The sequence below is a fragment of the Myotis daubentonii genome, chromosome 3, assembly GCF_963259705.1.
Source record: "Myotis daubentonii chromosome 3, mMyoDau2.1, whole genome shotgun sequence".
NCBI classification, from domain to species: domain Eukaryota; kingdom Metazoa; phylum Chordata; class Mammalia; order Chiroptera; family Vespertilionidae; genus Myotis; species Myotis daubentonii.
Genome location: NC_081842.1, coordinates 6,525,729 through 6,546,647, shown reverse-complemented (window position 1 = coordinate 6,546,647; position 20,919 = coordinate 6,525,729). Strand labels below are relative to the sequence as shown.

The window sequence follows — 20,919 nt, the reverse complement described above, 5'->3', positions numbered from 1 at the left end:
ACACCCAGGACGTCCGCCGCCCGCCGCCCGCCGCCCGCCGCCCGCCGCCCGCCGCCCGCCGCCCAGACGCCCCGCTCCGAGCCCGGCGGGCGGGAGGGCCGCGCACCCGCACCGGGCAGCGCTCCACTCACCTGCCTCCTCGCCGCGATGTGCCTGCGCCCCGGAGGCTCCTCCGCTTTATGAAGCCGGTGCTCCGCCCCTCCCCCCCCCCCCCCCCCCCGCCTCCTCCGTTCCCCCGGGTCTCGCGGAGAAATGAAACTCCAGGCGCTGGAAGGGCCGGCGAGCCCAGAGCCCAGAAACGAAACCGATGCGCCTCCTCTGCGCCCCGCGCTCCGCCGCAGTCCCCGAGGCTCTCCGAGTGCGCACACGCCGGCTGGGCCCAGAAACCGGAGGGGTTTTTGTTGGTTTGTTTTAAGTAAGTTTGTATTGATTTTTTATTTTTTTTAGAGGGGAAGGGAGAAGGAGGAGGAGAGAGAAACAAGGATGGTCTGCACGCATGTACGCACGCACCCCCACTGGGGATGGAACCCTCAACTTGGGTATGTGCCCTGACTGGGAGTCCAACCGGCGACCTTTGGGTGCACGGGAGGATGCTCAGCTCACGGAGCAGCAGGGGCCACGGCACCTCCTGAGTTTCATCAGGCAGCGCAGAGGTTTCTGGGGCGCTGTTTGAGAACTGCTGCTCTAAAAGCCTTGAGAGATAGATAGATAGATAGATAGATAGATAGATAGATAGATAGATAGATAGATGATAGATAGATAATAGATAGATAGATGATAGATAGATAGATAGATAGATAGATAGATAGATAGATAGATAGATAGATAGATAGATGATAGGTGATAGATAGATAGATAGGCCTTGAGTCCTGCAAAGCTGAACTAGCCTTGAACCTAGAGCAGCGGTTCTCAACCTTGGCTGCACATTAGAATCACCTGGGAATGTTTTTAAAATCCTGATTTCTGGACCTCATCCTCCGGAAATTCTGTTTCTTTGTTACTAATGTTGTGGCCCCGCCCCATAACAAAGAAACAGACTTTCCGGAGGATGAGGCCCAGAAATCAGGATTTTAAAAACATTCCCAGGTGATTCTAATGTGCAGCCAAGGTTGAGAACCACTGACCTAGAGGGTCCCTTAAGCCCTGGTCTCAGAACAGAGGCACTGACAATAATTGGGGTCTTCCTGCTGGAGGATCTCGGGGATCCTTCCAGCATCCCCAGGGCTTCTTAAGCATTTTTACCGCAGTGCCAACTTCCCCATCGCCCCCTACCCCTGCAGACCCACATCAGCTTCCTCCTCCCCCACTTCTCCAGGTCCACCTCAAGCCTCCCTGGCAGTCTGATTTCTCTGGGGCAGAAATGGGTGGAAAGTAGGGACTGAGGTCAAGCCAACCCAAGAGTGTCCGGGTCCCCCGTCTCCCCACCCCCCCCCCCACCCCCCATCCCCTGGGACTCTGGGAGTGAGGAGAAACATTCTGTTTGCAAAGGGCATCCACTACCTCCATTCTCCTTAGTTCAGCTCAGAGTCCTGGACAACAACACACACACCCCCAAACACATATACACCCAAATACTCCTGTGACTAGGAGGGGCCCCCACCTCATTCAAAGGCACAAAACCAGGCCTAGTTCCAAGTGTTGGGGTCAGGAAAAGCCTGGATGGAACCACATTCAATATGGCCAGAGAGACTGGGAACAGGCCACAGTGCAGCCTGAGGCCTGCCTTGTTCCGCAGGGGACATTGCTGGTCTGGGCAGTGCCACCCAGGGCAGCTTGTTGGGAGAACACTTGCCCTCCCAGTAATTAACAAGAAAACTTTGTGGGACCACTCACCTGTGGGGGCCACCTTTTATGTTCTAGTTTGGCTAAGACGGATTAACAAGAGAAAAATCGAATCCTAATACATGGGCATGCTGAATTCACATAAGCATGAAAATTCCAGGCAGCCAGGCAAAATTGGGTAATATATGACATTTTGGAAAAAGGAGAAAAGGGGTGGAATAGCGTCTTAGATCTCAGAAGTGAAAATGGGGGATTTACGGGTAGTTGAGGGAGAGCAGGACATGTATGGCCGACAAATTCTTCCTGGGAAACCCAGAAACAACGGGACAGAGTGCCGAGCTAATTCACACCAGAGGTGAACAGAACATCCTAAGATTTCCTTCCGGGAGGTGCCTTCCAGCTGAATCGATTAGGTAGGAAGGGGGAAGGTCAAAGGTTCTTTCTGAGCTTTTTGGTTTTTAATAGCCAGCGTACAGGCAATATCCCCAAAGCCAGCAGCACCAGGGTGGCAACGCATTGGCCCCCTTCACCCCTTCACTTGCTTCCTAGTGACAAAGAAGAGTGACAGCATTTCCTGGCGGGCTGCGAGCAGGAGGCCCTGGGGCTGCTGAAGGGGTGACAGTGCTGCTGAAGTGCAAGGTCAGGAGGGAGCAAGGCAGACGTGGACTGAGGCTTCACTCTGACGAATGACACTGCGTCTTCAAACTACAGGAGGCTCTCCCCAATGCCTCCCGTAAGGGCAGCGGTTCTCAACCTATGGGCCACGACCCCTTTGGGGGTCGAACGACCCTTTCACAGGGGTCGCCTAAGACCATCGGAAAACACATATATAATTACATATTGTGTTTGTGATTAATCACTCTGCTTTATGTTCAATTTGTAACAATGAAAATACATCCTGCATATCAGAGATTTACATGACGATTCATAACAGTAGCAACATTACAGTTATGAAGTAGCCACGAAAATAATTTTGTGGTTGGGGGTCACCACAACATGAGGAACTGTATGAAAGGGTCGCGGCATTAGGAAGGTTGAGAACCACTGCGTTAGGGGGTGAGTTCAGAAGGAGCCACAGCCAGCCCAGAGTCAGGGCTAGGAGAAGGGAGTGAGGTGCCCGTGGCACCACATTTAAGAAGCCACTCACTCTCCGCAGGTGCAAACACCTCCTAAAATCTGGTGCCTCTGCCCCTCCCCAGAGCCGCCCAGGCCTTTGGTACCTCATTGTTTCTGACATGCCCATTACATGGTGTGGGGTGTGATTCAGTAATAATACAGGAATAGGTGTCAGCCAATGGTTGGTGCCCATTCAATGCCAACAGGAAGTTCCCAGTTCCTGTGGTGAAGAAGGAAACTTGGTTCCCTGCAAGCAGAACAGCGGTGCAGCGGCTCCCCGTGGTTTCAGCCCGCCTGTGAAGCTGCCCTGCTGTGGTACAGCGGGCCTGTGAGGAGGCCTGGGTGACATGGCCCGGCGCTAGGCCCCTCTCCGGCCAGACAGCTCTGCCCGGCTCTGCTGTGGCCAGGTCTGCTCCTCAGCCTGCACACTGGCCCCTTCGCAGAACGCAGCCGCTCTCCGCCCTTCTCCACGGGAGCCCATGCTCCCTCCGCATCCCCAACCCAGGAAGCAAGGCCACATCACACAGCCTTGGCCTCTGTGACTCTGAACGTCCATCCTGCCACCAGGCTGTGGCACTTGGGATCCAGTGTAGTTCCTGGCATAGGGATTGCGTCAATGTCTAGAATGAATGAATGAGAGGACTGCCTCTGGTCCTGCAGAAGAGGTTTCCCTAAGCCTCTTGGTTTCCTTCATAGTCTCCGCCCCCCCCTCCCGCCCCTCCTCCACCCCCTGGCGTTTCCTAATTATCTCAGATTCTGTTTCAGTTTCCTCTCTCTTCCTTGGATTCCCAAATCCTGGCGCGGGGAAGCGGGGGAGGGTTGGTGCCTGGGAGGGGGTGGTTTGGAGGAGGGGCGGGGCCCGGGGGAAGCGGTCTGCTCCCGCTGTGGCTCAGGCTTCAGGAGGAGCCTGGACACGGTTCTGCCCAACCGGTGGTGCCGCGCGGAGAAGGGGTGCGGGACTTCGGGGCAGCCCTTAAGCGCCGGAGTAACGCGCCCACGTCGGAGGCCTCGGGCTACCGGCAGAGCAGCGCGCCGCGCCCAGAGCCCCCTCTGTCCCGCCCGGAGCACCAGTCTGGGGTCGGTTGTCATTTGCCCCGTTTCGTTTTTCTCCTCCGTGTTTGCGACCTAGCCCAGAGCTTCTCGAACCAGCAGTATTGGCTTCAGGACCTGCCCCCCCCCCCGCGCCCCCCAACATAGAATCGATCCTCATTTTAAGGGGATCCTCCGGTGTTTCGTTTGCAATTCAAGTGCGAGAAGGCTGGCGCCTGCAAGGCTGCTGCTATTGATCTGGTCCAATTGCAGACTCGGCTTTGCAGCCAGGAGTCAGGGCCAGCTGCTCCTCTGGCTTTCACCTGGCGCTTCGCAGGGGTTTCTGTTTATTGATCTTCACAGTCCTTTTCACACGTCCATGCGGGCCTGTTCCCCCTGTTACCTGCCAGCCATCGCGCATTGCTCCAAAAAAGATCCCTACCGTGTCTGCTGTGTGCCCGGTACCATCATAGAGCCCACTTCTTTTGCACTGAAGAGCCATTGCCGCACCTGCCAGTCATCACGATCACTTGGGCAGCTTTAAGGAAAATTAAATAAAATTCATTTACAAAATGCCATCCGGGTAATTCTATAGGCCTTTCATTTCGGCTGCAGCGTTGTGGCCAAGTCCCAGTCCGCAGCCTGATGATAAGGAACTGATGTCTGCCCCCCAGCCATGAGGGCCTGAGCCCCTCAATAGCCAGGGGAGTGAGCCTGGAGGCCGCGGAGGCGTTAGCCTCCTGTGGCTGCTGTAACAAATGACCACAAACTCAGAGGCTTAAAACAGGTGAAATTTATTCTCTTGAGGTTCTGGAGGCCAGAAGGCCAAGATTGGTTTCTCTGGGCTCAAGACCTGGTGTTGACAGGGCTCACCCCCTCTGGGGCTCTATGCCTTTTCCGGCTTCTGGAGCTGCTTTTCCTGCATCTCTTGGCTTGTGGCCTCTTTTCCCGCCTTCACAGCCAGCAGCTTAGCATCTTCACATCTCCCTCTCTGTTCCATCTTTATGTTTACTTCTCCTCTGTGGCTAGAGTTCCCTCTGCCTCTCTCTTATGAGAACATGTGCTTCCATGGAGGACCCGACCCATCTGGATAATCCAGGATCATCTCCCCACGTCAGGATTTTTAACTTGATCAGATCTGCAAAGACTGGCTCTCCATATAACGTGACATTCACAGGTTCCAGGGAAAAGGACTTGGCTGTGAAAGGCCAGAACGGGCCTGATAGCTGTGTCCCTAACTCCTCTTCCAAGAAAAAGCTGCTGAATGTATCAGTTACTCAGCCTGCCCTCATCTCAGCCAATGGGAAAGCAAGGGAAACTAGCCCAAGGCCAAAAGTATGCTAGCCACCCCCTCCCCCTGTATTTGTGTAACCAGACCCTATCAGGGGTGGGCAAACTTTTTGACTCGAGGGCCACAATGGGTTCTTAAATTGGACTGGAGGGCCGGAACAAAAGTATGGATGGAGTGTTTGTGTGAACTAATATAAATTCAAAGTAAACATCATTACATAAAAGGGCATGGTCTTTTTTTTTTTTTTTTTTTTTTTAGTTTTATTCATTTCAAATGGGCCGCATCCGTAGTTTGCCCAAGGCTGCCTAGCTGCGCCCTGCCCTTAAGTCACTAGCCCCGGGCCCTCACTCAACCAACCGGAATCGGCCAAATCAGGGGTCTGAGTGAGCCCTCACCGCCCCTCCCCCCCCCACCCCCCCGAAGCCCTATAAATTCTTTGTTCTCTTGGTACTCCGGGCTCTCTTGCATCCTACCACTGCGCCGGTAGAAGCAGAAGGACCAAGCTCAGCTTGAATAAAGACTCTATGCTTTTGCATCGGACTCAGCACTCCCTGGTGGTGTCCTTTGGGGGATCTTGAAATCTGGGCTTAACAGCTGTAAGTTACCGCCCCCGCCCCCACCCCCCACCCCCAAATAAGAAATTCCAGGGGCAAGGTTCAGGATCTGAAGGAGGGGCTGATGCACAAATGAAAATGCTATACAAGAAATATGAATTTAGAAGGCTTTGGGGGGCCAGGTGGAACCTCTTTCCTGAAAAGGCACACTGAGACCTGGCCTAGTCCGCTTTTTATTCAGTTTTAGATACACAGCTTGCCCTCAGTCAAACACAGCAAACAAGTAGCAGGCAGACAGTCTCAAAGGTCAGTAAAGATCAGTAAAATCCAGTAAACATTTACTTGGAGGCCATCAGGTCAGGAAATTGCTTCGAGCCACCGCTATCTCAACACAAACAATGGGTGCTTATTGTCAGCCCCGCTAACCCGCTCAAGGTGCATGGCCTCCCATGTTCCTCGATGTACGCTCATGACAGTCTTGGCAAGCAGTGGCTTCCCACAGGAAGCATAGGAAATTCAAACTTGTTTACCCCATCTGTTGATACCTTTTCATGGATACTCTGCGGTTGTATCGCTACACCATTGATTAAAGAAAACACACCTTCCCCCCAAACCCCCACCCCAAAATAGCAACTTCCAGCCCTGTGGGGAATCTCAGGGTGGCCTAATGAGGGGAGTGGAGGGGGGTGTGGGGACACGGATCATGTGCATAGGCAGACTGCCAGATATTGATCCAAGCAGATATTCCTGCAGGAGCAGGTCTGCCGTGTCCCGGGCAGAGGTGAGAGGAAGGTCCCACAGGGTAAGGTCAGCTGTGAGAGCCTGAATATACACACGGACAATGGCCAAACCATATATAAAAACAGAACTCCGAGCCTGCAGCAACCTGCCCAAGAAACCAACCCGTTCTCTGCAGTAACCAGCCCAGGGAGCCAACTGCTGTGAGTCAGACATGTAGGAAGTCAGACTGCTCTCTCTAGTAACCAGTTCAGAAGCCAAATGCTAACCCCCGTAACAACTGGCCCAAAGAATATAGGACTTGATTCATAACGGATAGCTTCTCTAATTTGTGTCCCCACTTTGAACTTAGGACCAACCAGAGAAAGGTAAATATGCACCCTAGCCAATCACACAGGGCACACGTGATGGGGGCTGACTCCTTGCTAGTCAGCTGTGAATAAATAACTTTGTATGTTCACATCCGGGTGGTTTTCCTTTTATTTCCGCACTTGTTAGATACAAAACCCCAGTTCCACAGTAACATTGGAGGAGGAATCAGCTGTGTGTGGGGGGGTGGAGGGGGGGTTGGGGGGGAGCGAGCAAGCCTAGGATGAGAAGGAAGAGCAGGAAACACATCTGTGTTAGAGGGACAGGTGTGGCAATGTGCAAATCCCGTTCCCTCTTTCTCCCATCTGGCTAGCTGGACCACATTTCCCAGCCTGCCTTGCAGTTAGGTGTGGCCACAGGCCCAAGTTCTGCCCAAAGAATGTGAAAGTAATGTATTCAGCTCCCAGGGCTGGCTCCTGGAAACCTCCCTTGCAATTCTCTACTCTCTTGCCTGATACAGAGAGTCTGGTGGAGGCTCCAAGGCCCCCACGACGGTGGGGCCACTAGATGGAGGGAGGCTGGTGCCCTGAGGGCCTGAGTGGCTCAGGACCCTGCCAACCCACCTGCCACTGCATGATGTGAGTGGGGAACACACTGTGTTATGCTGTGGAGATCTTTTTTTTTTTTTAGGAAAGGAGAGAGAGAGAAACATCACAATGATGAGAGAATCATTGATTGGCAGCCTCCTGCACGCCCCCTACTGGGGGTGGAGCCCACAACCCAGGCATGTGCCCTGACCCGGAATTGAACTGTGACCTCCTGGTTCATAGGTTGATGCTCAACCACCGAGTCACGCTGACCAGGCAAGCCACAGAGATCTTAAAGTGTTCCTTGCAGCAGTTAGCTTGTGTGTGTGTGAGTGAGTATACATATGTGTGAACCATATTGAATATATAGGGAAAGATTGAATATACAATTTATGGAGCAAATATTAAGCAGCAGACTTTATTTTCTCAGGCTGTTTTCACAACAGTATTTATAATTTGAGGGGATTTGATTCTTCTCTTCAGCTCTGCCACTGACTCTCGGTACTTGACTAACTCATACAATAAGGGGGAGAAGCCAAATTTTTTTAAAAAGCAAAGAATACCTAAACTAATGTTTTGTCTTTTAAATTCTCTTCATCTTTAGCTTCAATATGACAAAAGTTCTTTAGAACCAGAATAGCTTTACAAGACAAGAATCCCCACTTTTGGCACTTTCATTCCACATAGTGTTGAAAGTTCTAGCCTGAGCAATTAAGCAAAGTAAAGAGATAAAATTCAGATGATATGAACTTGTAGGTAGAAAGCCATAAAGATTACACACACACGCACACACACACACACACGCACACACACACACACACACACAAATAAAACACCAAAAAACTGTTTTAACTAATAAATGAATTTAACAAAGTGGCAAGGTACAAATTGGACACATAAAAATCAGTTGAATTTTTGTAGATTAATAATGAATAATTAGAAAAGAAAATTAAGAAAACAGTTACATTTACAATACCATCAAAAGGAATAAAAAACATAGGAACTAACTTAACCAAGGAAGTGAAAGACTTGTACAATGAAAACTACAAAACATTGCTTCAAGAAATTGAAATAGATATAAATGAGTGGAAAGACATCCTGTGTTTATGGAATGGAAGACTTAATATTTTTAAAATGCAAATACTAACCTAAGTGATCTGCGGGTTTAATGCAATGCCTATAAAATCCCAATAACATTTTCTGCAGAGATAAAAAATAACCCATCCTAAAATTCATATGGAACCCTAAGGGACTACAAATAACCAAAGTAATGCTGAGAACGACGAACAAAGCTGAAAGGCTCACACTCCTTCATTTCGAAACATACTGCAAAGCTACAGTTATCACAGCTGTGGTGCTGGCATGCAGACAGACATACAGACCGACGGAATGGAACAGAGAGCCCAGAAATAAGCCATCGTACATATGGTCAGATTCTTTTTGACGAGGTGCCAGGACAGTGAGGGAAAGGACAGTTTTTTTTCAACCACTGGGGCTGGGAAAACTGAACATCCACATGCGCAAGAATGAAACTGGACTGTTATCTACAGCAATTGGCTCAGAAAGTATCAGAGAACTAACATAAGAGCAGGCGGAAGAGCTTCAGTAGTGAGGGCTGCTCTGTGAACATAGAAATAAGGAAAAAAAGAGGTCTTTGCTGGAGGGAAGAATTGCTGGCATTTCTTAACCCAAGCTCCTGGGACAGGTAGTTTGTAGAAATGGTTTCAGGGAGCTTGTTGTAACTAGGGAAACAATATAATTAATAATAGTATCTGTCGTTCAGGTCCTTCTCTCCCAGGGGGAGCTGGGAAATGTGATCACAGCAGGTGGCATGACCCAATTCATCTGAAAATGACCGGCTAAGGGACATCATCCCCAATAAGCAAAGTCTAATTCCAGCCATGGCCTCAGGTAATCTCCATCATTCCTTTGTGCAATGAGATAGCATTTATTGAGCGGCTACTGTGTGCCAGGTGCCATGCAAGATTCTGGAAATATGGAAGAAGACTATAATGCTGACTTTTCCTCTCGGGGGTGTCCTAATCAGATGGGTGGGGAGAGACAAATGCACAAGGAGTGACAGCAGTAGTTAAGAAAGCTGTAACTGGAGGCAATGGGGTCAGGGACTGGAGAGACATCTGTTCACGCAGGTGCAGGTGACAGCTCTCAGCAAGTGTAGACTTCAGATCTAAACTCTGGGGCAGTTCAGCGAAGATGGACAGACAGCAACGGGAAAGGCGGGCCCCGAACCAGAAGCCACTCCCTGCACCACATCCCCTTCCAATGAATGCACAGAACATAAAACTCCCAAGTATTATTGCCCTCCCATCTATCTGCCCCCTTTAAGAGGAGAATTTATAGAGAGTGCGCCGCGCCTGGGTGAGCCGGTAAATCTTCTCCTTAAGGAATTTCCTCTTGAGGGCGGTCTCGCTCTGCTCCTGGAGCAGCCAGGAATACTGATCCTTTTCCTGCAGCATCTGCATCATGGCTTTCTGCAAGTAATCGCCATTCTCTTGGAGCATAAAATACTGGATTATGAATGGGATCTGGTTGGCGAGCCGCTTGCTGGTCTCCTGGAAGAGGGAAGAGGAAGGGTCAGTTGGAGGGGTCTGGCCCCAAGGCCTGTGGTTGCAGACAGAAGCCTCGGGGTTCAGGATGCACGCATGGTCGCCTTGCTAAGTCCTGGTGATCCCGCCCACCCCATCCAGTGTCCAGTATCAAACCGTGAGGAGCTTCTGTCTGGGATGCCCAGTTTTCCCACCTCGGCATTCCCTTGGCACTAAGAACCCACCGGGCAGGCCAGCAAACCCCAAGCACCTGGTGGGCATCCCAGCCTTCCCAGGAGCCCCTCCCCGCCCCGCTCCACCTCTCAGCAGAGACCTCCTGGCCCCAGTCCTCGCCTCGCGCCCTCTCTCCACAGGCATGGCCAGCTTGTCTGGCAGCTGGACTCCACATCTGGGTAACTCAGCTTCTCATTCTGACTATGAAAAGGCTTCAGTAGTTGGGTTTCTTTGCAGTTTAAAAGCTACCTTCCATTCTGTATGCCCTCATACTTTAGTCCGGTGATTTCAACCTTTCTCATCGCATGGCACACATAAACTAATTACTAAAATTCTGCAGGCCGAAACCGGTTTGGCTCAGTGGATAGAGCGTCGGCTTGCGGACTGAAAGGTCCCAGGTTCGATTCCGGTCAAGGGCATGTACCTGGGTTGCGGGCACATCCCCAGTAGGAGATGTGCAGGAGGCAGCTGATCGATGTTTCTCTCTCATCGATGTTTCTAACTCTCTATCTCTCTCCCTTCCTCTCTGTAAAAAATCAATAATATATATATAAGAGTATTATAAAAAAATAAAATAAATAAAATAAAATTCTGCAGCACACCAAAAAATACATTATATTTTCTGCCGATCTGACCAAAATATAGGTATAATTTTGATTCATTCAACACAACAGCTATGCTGTGTTGGCTGTTGTCACTTTTTTTTAATTGACTACCTAAGGGAAAAGAGGTCAGTGCTCCTGACTAAACGTCAGGTATTGCATGTTTCAAACATTCTTGTGCCACACCAGGCCAGCATGACTCAGTGGTTGAGCATTGACCTATGAACCAGGAGGTCGAAGTCTGATTCCTGGTCAGGGCACATGCCCGAGTTGTGGGCTCGATCCCCAGTGCAGGAGGCACTGGTCAATGATTCTCTCTCATCACTGATGTGTATATATATATATATATATATATAAATATAATATCTATTTCAGAGAGGAAGGGAGAGGGAGAGAGAGAGCAACATCAATGATGAATTGGCTGCCTCCTGCACGCCCCCCACTGGGGATCGAGCCTGCAACCTGGGCATGTGCCCTTGACCGAAATTGAACCCGGGACGCTTCAGTCCGCAGGCCGATGCTCTATCCACTGAGCCAACCTGGCTAGGGCCTCACTGATGTTTCTATCTCTCTCTCTCCCTTCCTCTCTCTGAAATCAATAAAAATACATTTTAAAATATTTTTGTGGCACACCAGTTGAAAATTGCCACTTTAGTCCATGAGTGGGGTTGGGTGGTGGGGGTGGGGGGCCTGCGGTTAGAAACCATGAAGCTGATTGGGCCCCACAATCTCGGGAAAGAAATCTCATTCCTGTTTTGTGAACCTGGTGGGTGTCAAGCACGTCAAGAGCTGAACGCCTTCTAAACATCAAGGAGAGCTAAGCATGACCAGCAAGGCGAGTTGTACTTTGCTGTCCTCTGGGAAACGTATTTCCTGCGCAGCACAGACTATAAAGAACTTCGGGGTTGGAGTTACTTTTGAGTACATGCTGTGCCACATGAAGAACCTGATTTGGGGCAAATTCATTGGAAGTGTCTGATAGGGTTCCCGTAAGATGATAGAGAATAGATGAGTCGTTTATCAGAGCAGAGAGGGCCCCTCCCTTCTTCGCCCAGGTAAGCACCTCGCAATCAGCGTGCCCCCGCACGGGCCACGTGCACCCACGCTCACCAAGAAGTATGCGTTCAGGTGCATCCCGATCTCAGTGATGGAGGAAACAGAAGACGGGTTATTGGAAGCAGACAGTTTCAGGGAAGGAGCCTGCGACATGCTTCCGTCCGTGTTAAAAACCTGCTCCCGAATTCTTTGCAGAATCTCGCTGTAAATCTGGTCTTGGCAGTAAACGAGCTGCTCCATCCTGAACTGCAGGTGGATCATGTTGGCGGCTGCCTCTGCCTGCTTTGTTTTTATGTCTTCAATCTTGCTCTGGTTGGAGAAGAAAGAGAGCCACGTCACTGCTGTTTGGGTCCCGCTCGCTGTTCAAACAACTCAGGGAGCACTGTGACGTTGAACACAGAATTAGAAATGACTTAAGGTTATTCAGTGGTTGAGCGTTGACCCAAGAACCAGGGCTCAGGCTCTTCGATTCCCTGTCACCCAGGTTGAGAGCTTGATCCCCAGTAGGGAGCGTGCGGGAGGCAGCCGATCAATGACTCTCTCTCATCATTGGTGTTTCTATCGCTCTCTCCCTCTCCCTTCCTCTCTCTGAATCAATAAAAACATATTTAAAAAATAAGTTAAGGTCAAAGGAGGCCTGATGCTTTAAATGGTGACTTTCCGAAGGTCCCTCCTCTGTCTTTTGCTGCTGTCCTCACTGATCCCGGTGTGTTCCTCCCCCGCTTGCCCGAGCCAGTCCCACCTATCTCTACCCACTCTTTCTCTGCGCCCGGACCTTCATTTTCCCGCATCACCCCCTTTCTGCTTCCTTGACCGTGGCTCGGTTTACACTTTCATGTCCATCACTCTTGTATCTCTAGTTGGCTTGAATCCAAGCTTTCAAGGATGACCCCAGTGCTGATGAGCACAGTGGGGTAAGCGCTTGATATCTTTGTTTGCCAGAAACCCTGTGACTCCTGCCTCACCCACACAGTCAAAGGCATCCTGGGAAAGGAATGGATGACAGTGGAGAAAAGTCAGTTCTTGGCTTTTGAGTTTGAGACTGTTGTGCACTGAAGGCAGAGGTTAACCTCAGAGGAGAGAAAGAGAGAGAGAGAGAGAGAGAGAGAGAGAGAGAGAGAGAGAGCGCAGGTGGGTTTCACAGGGACTTGGTTCTTCTTTCTATGGGGTGTATGTGGCAAACAAGAATATATGCTTTATACCCCCGTGCAGATTTGGGGCCTGAACATGGAAATGGCCCGTGTATCACTCCCAAGAGGCGTGACCTGGGAGGTGACAAGGCCCCTGGCTCTGAGGAGGCTCCGGGGGAGCGGAAACAGTGGTGGAGGGTGTGTCTGGGATTGTGGCCAGGACAGCCCTGCACGGCACAGACAGCTACAGTGAGACTTCTGAGCTCTCAGAGGACGGCGCTGGAGGTCCCTGGGCCCCAGGGTGGCCTGGGGGTGCAGCAGAGCTCCGGTGCCCAGGCCGGCCTGGAAGAGCTTGGGAGAACCAGCCCTGTACCTGGGAGCACAGGGGACCCGGGGCCAAGCGCCGAGGCCTGGGAAGCGGGGCGCACATCCGGGAAGCCGCCGGCAGGGAGCCGTGACTGCCACAGATCGGGCATGTCAGGGCCCTGGTGAGGCGCCCGGGGCTCGGACAGCCCCTGGGGACGTTGGAGGGCTCAGAAGTGAGGTTTAATTTTCACCGACCGGGTGAAGAGGGGAAAGAGAAATTAAGTTGCACCCCGGGAGAAGGACAGAATCCTTGCCTTGCCCACCTGAATGAGAGTGAGGAACGAGATTCTGGCCACAGCCGAGGCCGGTGCCGGGGCAGAGTTTTATCTAGAGCAGCCGTGGGCAAACTACGGCCTGCGGGCCGGATACGGCCCGTTTGAAATGACTAAAACTAAAAAAAAAGACTGTACCCTTTAATGTAATGATGTTTACTTTGAATTTATATTAGTTCACACAAACACTCCATCCATGCTTTTGTTCCGGCCCTCCGGTCCAGTTTAAGAACCCATTGTGGCCCTCGAGTCAGAAAGTTTGCCCACCCCTGATCTAGAGCCACTCTCTTCCCTGTACTGTGACTGGGATTCAGGCAGAGTGGCTAAGTTGCTAAGTGGAAACCCACCCAGCAGTGGCAATATTTTAAGTCAAACTAATAAAAATGCTGGACAAGGACTAGTAGACCATGCTGTCCTTCTGGTAGGAAAAAGGCCCAAAATACCCGCCAGTCACCAGGGCCAGTCATACATTCGGTTACACCCTGCCAGGCCACAGGGGACCGAGAGAACAAAGTCAGTGCTGTTTCACTTCTCCCAGAAAGGGCCCCCCAGCTCCCGGCAGAAGCAAAACAGCGCTGCTGCTCGCGTCGCCCGCCCAGCACGCCCACAATGCTATCCCCAGCCTCGCACGTCTAACGGGCAGTACACACCCGCCTTCTTTCGAAGGCTGGACCCTAATAAATCCGCACAGGTGCCCAGCAGGCGAACTGGGGGTACTCACCCGGGCTGTTTGGTTAAGGTTGGAAAATTCGCCAAAATGTGTTTTGGCCGTGTCAATGAACGTTTGCCGGACGGTTTCTGACCAAAGGAAAAACCAAACATCAGTGAAGTGCAAGCAGGAATCAAATGGCTCACTGGCACAGGGCGGAGAAATCATGGCACATGCCCCTATTCAGATCTACGGACCGTGAGAGAAGGAAGGGATGGTACCTAGTCCCGGGGAGACACAAAATCCATGGTCACCACCCCCCGTGAGCAGGCGCCCTCAATTTCTTGTCCTTTCTTGGCGTGTGTGATCCTCCCGGGTGAGCATTCCACTCTTCCTCACACAGCTGCGTGGAGGGGTAGGTCTGACTAGGTGTAGCCCACTGCACTGGTGCCCTTCTCCCCAAAATGGGCAAAGGAGATCCGTGACTGATCATTCCATCCCAGTCTCTCCCTCAAGGCGAGGCGACCATGGGCGGTGCTGGGAGCGGTCCTCACCCACAGTCTTCTGGAGCATGCTCAGGGCGGGCTCCACCAGCTGCTGGATGTACTGCTGCACGATGGTCTCGAATGTCTTGTAGTTGACAAACCCAAGAAGTTCTTTGCCCCGGTACTGGTTTTCATATTTTGAGACTTCTTCATGGATAATATTTTTAACTGAAATGTGAAACAAACCACGGGCACTTTAAAGATAAAAGCAGTTTTAAAAGGCTTGCTCATCTACTGTACGTACCCTAAGGCAATGCTTCTAAATGGAGTCCTTTTCATAATGAAAAAAAAAATACAAGATCTGACAGTGATTTTTCAGGAACAAAATCTGACTCTAAAAGAAATGTATTTCAACTGAGAGTCATCAGTCTGAGAGAGACGCTGAGTGTGTATAGTTGATAGAAAGGAAGCGGATGAGTTCAATGAAAATAAAAAGTTAGATGTTGTTTCACTTACAAGTTTCTCAAAAATTCAGCTAAACTAGGGTTGGAGGAGTTCTACCATGGAAATGAGTAGTGCTGTTTCTTGTTTGTAGGGTGAGGCTATGGGGTTAAGCCTGGGACTGACCTGTTGGCAAAGCCACAAACAAGTCCTAGCTCAGAGGGCACAGTCCTCTTAGCATAATTAGCCTTGACCTTATGACACTCCCTAAATCTTATCTGGGAAGCTAATGGGCTGGGGGAGGTGCAGCAAGTGCTGCCAAAACAAGTGAAACTCCCAAGCACACTAGGACTATGGTGACCACTACCTTGTTTACCTCTGGCTATAAAATAAAGGCTCAGCTTGCCTCTGGATCTCTCTCTGTGGCCTCAGCCAGGCACAGGAAGATCCACCTAGACCCAGCTTATTCTCTCTGTCTGTCATTTCTTCATCCTTTCACCACCCTCACTCAGGCTTTCAAACCCTTGGCTGAGCTGGCTCGGCACATTTGTTATTGCTAATTTTTGTTTTTATTTTTTTGAAAGAGGCAGACATTTAAAAAAATTATTTTTATTGCTTTCAGAGAGGAAGGGAGAAGGATATAGGAACATCAACGATGAGAGACAATCATTGATGGCTGCCTCCTGCATGCCACCCACTGGGAATTGAGCCCACATCCCGGGCATGTGCCCTGACCAGGAATTGAACCATGACCTCCTGGTTCATAGGTCGACACTCAACCACTTAGCCACACCGGCTAGGCAATAGTGCTGTTTTTATCAAGTGCCAAAATGGACAAAGACGCAACACACACACACACACACACACACACACACACACACACGCAGCCTACTTCCATCCTGGCTGGAGCAGAATGGAAGTTGGAAGCATGCCAGATAGAGCCAGGAGACTCTTATCAAAGCCTTCACCTCTGGTTTCGGCTTAGGGGTTACTGGCAGGGAGAAATGGGGGAAGTGGGATTGTCTAGCCCAGTGGTGGGCAAACTCATTAGTCGACAGAGCCAAATATCAACAGTACAACGATTGAAATTTCTTTTGAGAGCCAAATTTTTTAACCTTAAACTATATAGGTAGGTTCATTGTTATTAACTTAATTAGGGTACTTCTAAGGCTTAGGAAGAGCCACACTCAAGGGGCCAAAGAGCCGCATGTGGCTCGAGAGCCGCAGTTTGCCGACCACGGGTCTAGCCTCACAACAAAGATGCAAGAGAGAAGAAAGTCCATGATGTGGAGCTACTTTCTGCAGAGTGGGTGAGAGCAGGCTCCCGGGTGGTCATGCATGACCGCACCCCGCAGGCCAGGGTCTCCGGTGTGGGGAGTCAGCTCCGCACACTTTCTGTAAATAAGACACTGCTGGTGGGGAAGCCCTGTCCCAAGACTCACCTTTTTGGGAATTGGCTGCAAGTACGAGGACCCAGTTTTTAAACTCCTCCCTGAGTTTGTTGTATAAGCGGGTCTCTTTTTCCTTCACGACTTCTTCTCCATCTACTAACCTTTCAATGTTCCGATTAAACACTTTAATTTTCTGAAAAAGAGGTAACGTCATTCAACCGTGCTGTGGTTGAGAAGCCGGGCCGGGGCACAGGGTGGCATGGGGGCTGGCAGTACATCACCCCCCCACCCCTCCCCTCCCAGGTGACACCGGAGGGAGGACAGGGCTCCCGCAGGCCCCAGGCAGAGAGGCACAGAGGCCGCCTGGAGAGGCGCTGGGCCACCTGGAAGGGTGTGGCCACCGCAGGGAGCGGCCAGATTCTGGGCCTGTGTCACGTGGAGCCCCCAAGTCCTCACCTCGACCAGAAAGAACATTTTGTCGGCGTCGGTGTTGGGGATGTGCTCCCCGCACTGGCGCAGCTCCTCCGTGGCGCTCAGGTGGCTCTCCCTGATCTGATTTTCCAACAGCGGGAGTGATTTCTGGACAAAATAAGAGCAAACAGTGAACCACCACAGCTTGACGTGAGCTGACAGGTCTCTGGGCAGCAGAATCCCGCTGGGAGGCCAAGGGGGGAGTGTCTGTCCCTGTGTGAGGCGCTAAGGCCCGCTAAGGGGCCCGAGGAGGCTCTGCAGGCAGCCAGGGCGCCACCCAAGGCCTGTAGAATGCGTGGTTCTGTTATCCAGGGAGGAGCACTGTTTGGTGTTTGTTTGGTTTAGATAAGTGTCTTGTATCTCCAGATCAATTACACCTGAACACAGCGTCAGCTTTCACTTGAAGGCCATAAACTGATAAAGGGCACTTTGCTGGAAGGTATGTCATGGGGGTTGGTGTCAGGCTGGGTACAGTCCTAACCAATCACGATGCAGATGATGAGAACCAGGTGAGGAGAACAGAGGCCCTAGAGCGCACCGTGAGGGCTGCTTTGGCCCACGCACTGTCTCAGTGACGTCCCCCCCCCCCCCCCACACTCGGTGCAGGAAAGCACCGGCTTCGTTGCCTTTTACAGGACAGGAACCTGAGGCCCAGAGAGGCCAACAGCTTGAGGTCATGCTGAGCTCGTAAGTGGCAGAGTTCCAGTCTGCACCCTGCTCACCACCCCCAAAGCGCACGCAGGCGGACACTGCAGGTAAAGACGCCTGAGTGAGCCGCTGCCACAGTTCTGCTTCGGTGCCTGAGGTCACTGCAGCCAGCCCGGCAGGAGGCGTTCATTGGGACTGAGAGGCAGTTTGTCACGGCTACACAAAATGGCGATAAAGGTGGGGGACACCAAGAAGTTAATAGGTCTCATGGGCTCTTTAAAACAAAACAAAACCAACAAACAAATATATATATTTCAAAGTATAATTACCATAATTGAATCTTGATATACATTTAAAAATTAATTTAAAGTATTACAAATTTTAAATTCAAATTCTAACAAAAATTTAAATGCTGAGAAATGTGTCAGCAAAATGCAACATCTTTTTGCAAAAACATGTGTTTGTTTGCTTTTTCGATTAGACAGGGTAATATCTTTTGGTGCCTCCTTCTGCAAACTGAGGGGATTCCACTAGAATCAGTCCTTCTCAAAGTGTGTTCCCTAGGTCACCTGGGAACTTACAAGTGCCAATTCGGGGGCCCCAACCTAGACCTGCTAACTCAGAAACTCTGGGTCTGGGGCCCAGCGCTATGAGCTTTAACCAGATTTCAAGGTGATTTTTGTGCGCACTACAATTTCAGGTCCACTGCCTCCTTCTCACCAAATATGTCTTTTTTTACTTAGTTGATTTTTTAGAGAGAGAGGAAGGAGGAAGAGAGAGAAACATTGATGTTGAAACATTGATTAGTTGCTTCTTGTACACGCTCTGACCGGGGATCGAACCCCAAACCTTTTGGTGTATGGGATGACTCGCCAACAAACTGCGCCACCCAGCCAGGGCCCACCAAATATGTTTTGAGTGTGTGTTTTCTGGCTCAAAAGTATTCATTGTCTTGGCCTGACTCCCGGTTGAGCAGTTTAGCATGGACGACACCCAGGCCCGGGGTCATCTCTGCTCTGAGTTAACCTGCAGTCCTGCCCTGTGGTTCAGCCTCATGTGCAAAGGTTCAGGCAAGCTCCATGAGTATGTCTCAAGAAGCACTAAGCCACGCTTGTACCGTCTTGAACAACATCATGAAAAGTTTGTCTGCAGTTGCCCATTTTTGAGAATCCATGGAAACCAAACACGTATTCCTGACAAGCTTGAGGCTGGGAAAATGTTTTATATACTGTGAAGTGTTGAGAGACCATTGAAAAAAGAAAAATCTGCCACCTTGGCGCTCATTGCTTTTGACTGCGCTGAGCTGGTACTGCGGGTTTTCTTTCTGCTTCCCGCACGCTGACCGATTCCCCTTTTTATTTCCAGGTTATGCCCTGTTCCTCCTGTTTTAGACGCTCTCCTGGGAGCCTCTGGCCGGGAGCCATTTAGTTTATTTGGTTTTCAGAATGTGCTTGTTTGCTTATTTGGAGAGTTCAGTGCAGTGTCTTAGCCCTTTCGTGACCGAGAGAGTGACTTACGCAGGCTGCAATTTTTATAACTTGCAGCCACCCCTTACTCACGTTGATGTGCCAGATGAGCTCGGTGGTGAGTCTTTCCGCCAGACGGGGCACCGTGGCCTTGCCTTCCTCCAGGAGGACTCTGAAACAAGACAGCGCACGTGAGTTCGGGAAGGCCACGCGGTCCTTTCCAAGGCCTGGGCTTTGTGAGCGGGTGGGTGAGCTCACTCAGCTCCCGGGGGACACATGGCGTCAGAGAAGCCTGGGGGCGGGTGAGAAAAACAAGTGCTCGTTATGGGGTGAGCCTAACTGAGGCAAGCACGGCGCTTGGAAGGTTACATCCACCTTCTCTTTTTATCATCCCAACAAACCCATGAAGTAGGTGATCTTTTTATCCACAGGAAAACAAAGCCAACCTCACTTCGTAGCAGTGTAGTGACTTGTCCAAACTCGTATTTTATTTCTTGTAACAAATATTCATCCCTGAGTAGCCAAATCAATCTTGAGAAAAAAAGAATAAAGTGGGAGGTACCAGCCCCAGCTGGTTTGGCTCAGTGGACAGAGCGTCGGCCTGCGGAATGAAGGGTCCCAGGTTCCATTCTTGTCAAGGGCACATGCCCGGGTTGCGGGCTCGATCCCCAATAGGGGGCGTGCAGGAGGCAGCTGATAAATGAGTCTCTCTCATCCTTGATGTTTCTATCTCTCTTCCCCTCCCCCTTCTTCTCTGAAATCAATATAAATATGTTAAAAATAAAAAGTGGGAGGCACCACATTTTCTGATTTCAAAATATATTACAAAGCTACAGTTTATTATTACGGAAGAGTACAGTGCTAGCACAAAGACAGACATGTATAGACTAGAGCACCCAGAAATAAATCTGTGCATATACAGCCAACTCAATTTTAATAACGGTGCCAAGATGCACAATGCGGAAAGGATAGTCTCTTCAACAAAGGATGTCGGGAACTGCCGGGAGCCGGTCCATCCTTGCTGTTTCAAGGGACCTGGCATATATGGCATACTGTTCTTAATATGTTTGCTCACCTTCTTGGCGCTGTGTTTTAACCAAAGTCACCTCTCCGAGAAAGGTTGAATCCCCAGGTAGTGATTTTCCCCTGAAGTTAGGGAGGGAATAAAACCCCTCAACTAAGTGCCAGGCGGGTAATTAATCCCTTTAACTACGAACAATCATGCTTAAACTACATAATCTTTTCTCCCTGGAATGGAGATAAGAAATGCCCTAACCTTTGTAATAGAGATTGATAGGATTGAATCAACTGGTATAAATACAGTTGTAACAAGACAGAAACACTCAGAACTTAGAACAGAATCAAGAAGACAGAGCCTACACGGAGCCTAGAGACAGAAGAACTTCGCTGGAGAGAGCATGCCGGAGGATCCTGGAGAGGGACTGGCCTCGGAGCCTAGAGACAGAGCCTAGCGGGAGAACATGGCAAGGGATCCTGGACTGAACCTGACTACAGAGATTGGCAGGAGAACCTGACTGGAACCTGGACACTGAACCTGACTGGAGAGCCTGGACAGAACCTGGCTGGAGAACCTAGCGAGGGAACATGGCTACAGAACCTCGCTGGAGATCCGAAGCAGAACCTCTCTGGAGATCCGGGCTAGAGATCCTGGCTAGGTTGCTGATCAACTGAACACTGTCTCCGTGTCATTCCTTCTTCGCCGACTCCGTCCACACCTTTGGGGACCCCTGGACCT

General features: G+C 50.6%; 2 protein-coding genes across 3 annotated transcripts in view; both read right to left on the bottom strand.

The window, feature by feature from the left end:
* MX1 (MX dynamin like GTPase 1) overlaps positions 1–210 on the bottom strand; it is a 29,253-nt gene extending 29,043 nt beyond the window's left edge. The window contains exon 1 of one of the 2 annotated variants that reach the window (XM_059686502.1): positions 132–210. The gene's annotated coding sequence lies outside the window, so the exon portion shown is untranslated. The remainder of the gene's footprint in view (positions 1–131) is intronic. The other variant, XM_059686501.1, reaches the window with a different exon arrangement.
* Positions 211–7,795: 7,585 nt separating this feature from the next.
* Positions 7,796–20,919, bottom strand: part of MX2 (MX dynamin like GTPase 2) — a 37,680-nt gene continuing 24,556 nt past the window's right edge. The window contains exons 8-14 of the mRNA XM_059686500.1: positions 19,257–19,335; positions 17,035–17,157; positions 16,630–16,771; positions 14,816–14,974; positions 14,334–14,410; positions 11,899–12,153; positions 7,796–9,979 (exon numbers count right to left, since the gene is read on the bottom strand). Coding sequence (XP_059542483.1) covers positions 9,749–9,979; positions 11,899–12,153; positions 14,334–14,410; positions 14,816–14,974; positions 16,630–16,771; positions 17,035–17,157; positions 19,257–19,335 — 1,066 coding nt within the window. The 3' untranslated portion in view covers positions 7,796–9,748. The remainder of the gene's footprint in view (positions 9,980–11,898; positions 12,154–14,333; positions 14,411–14,815; positions 14,975–16,629; positions 16,772–17,034; positions 17,158–19,256; positions 19,336–20,919) is intronic.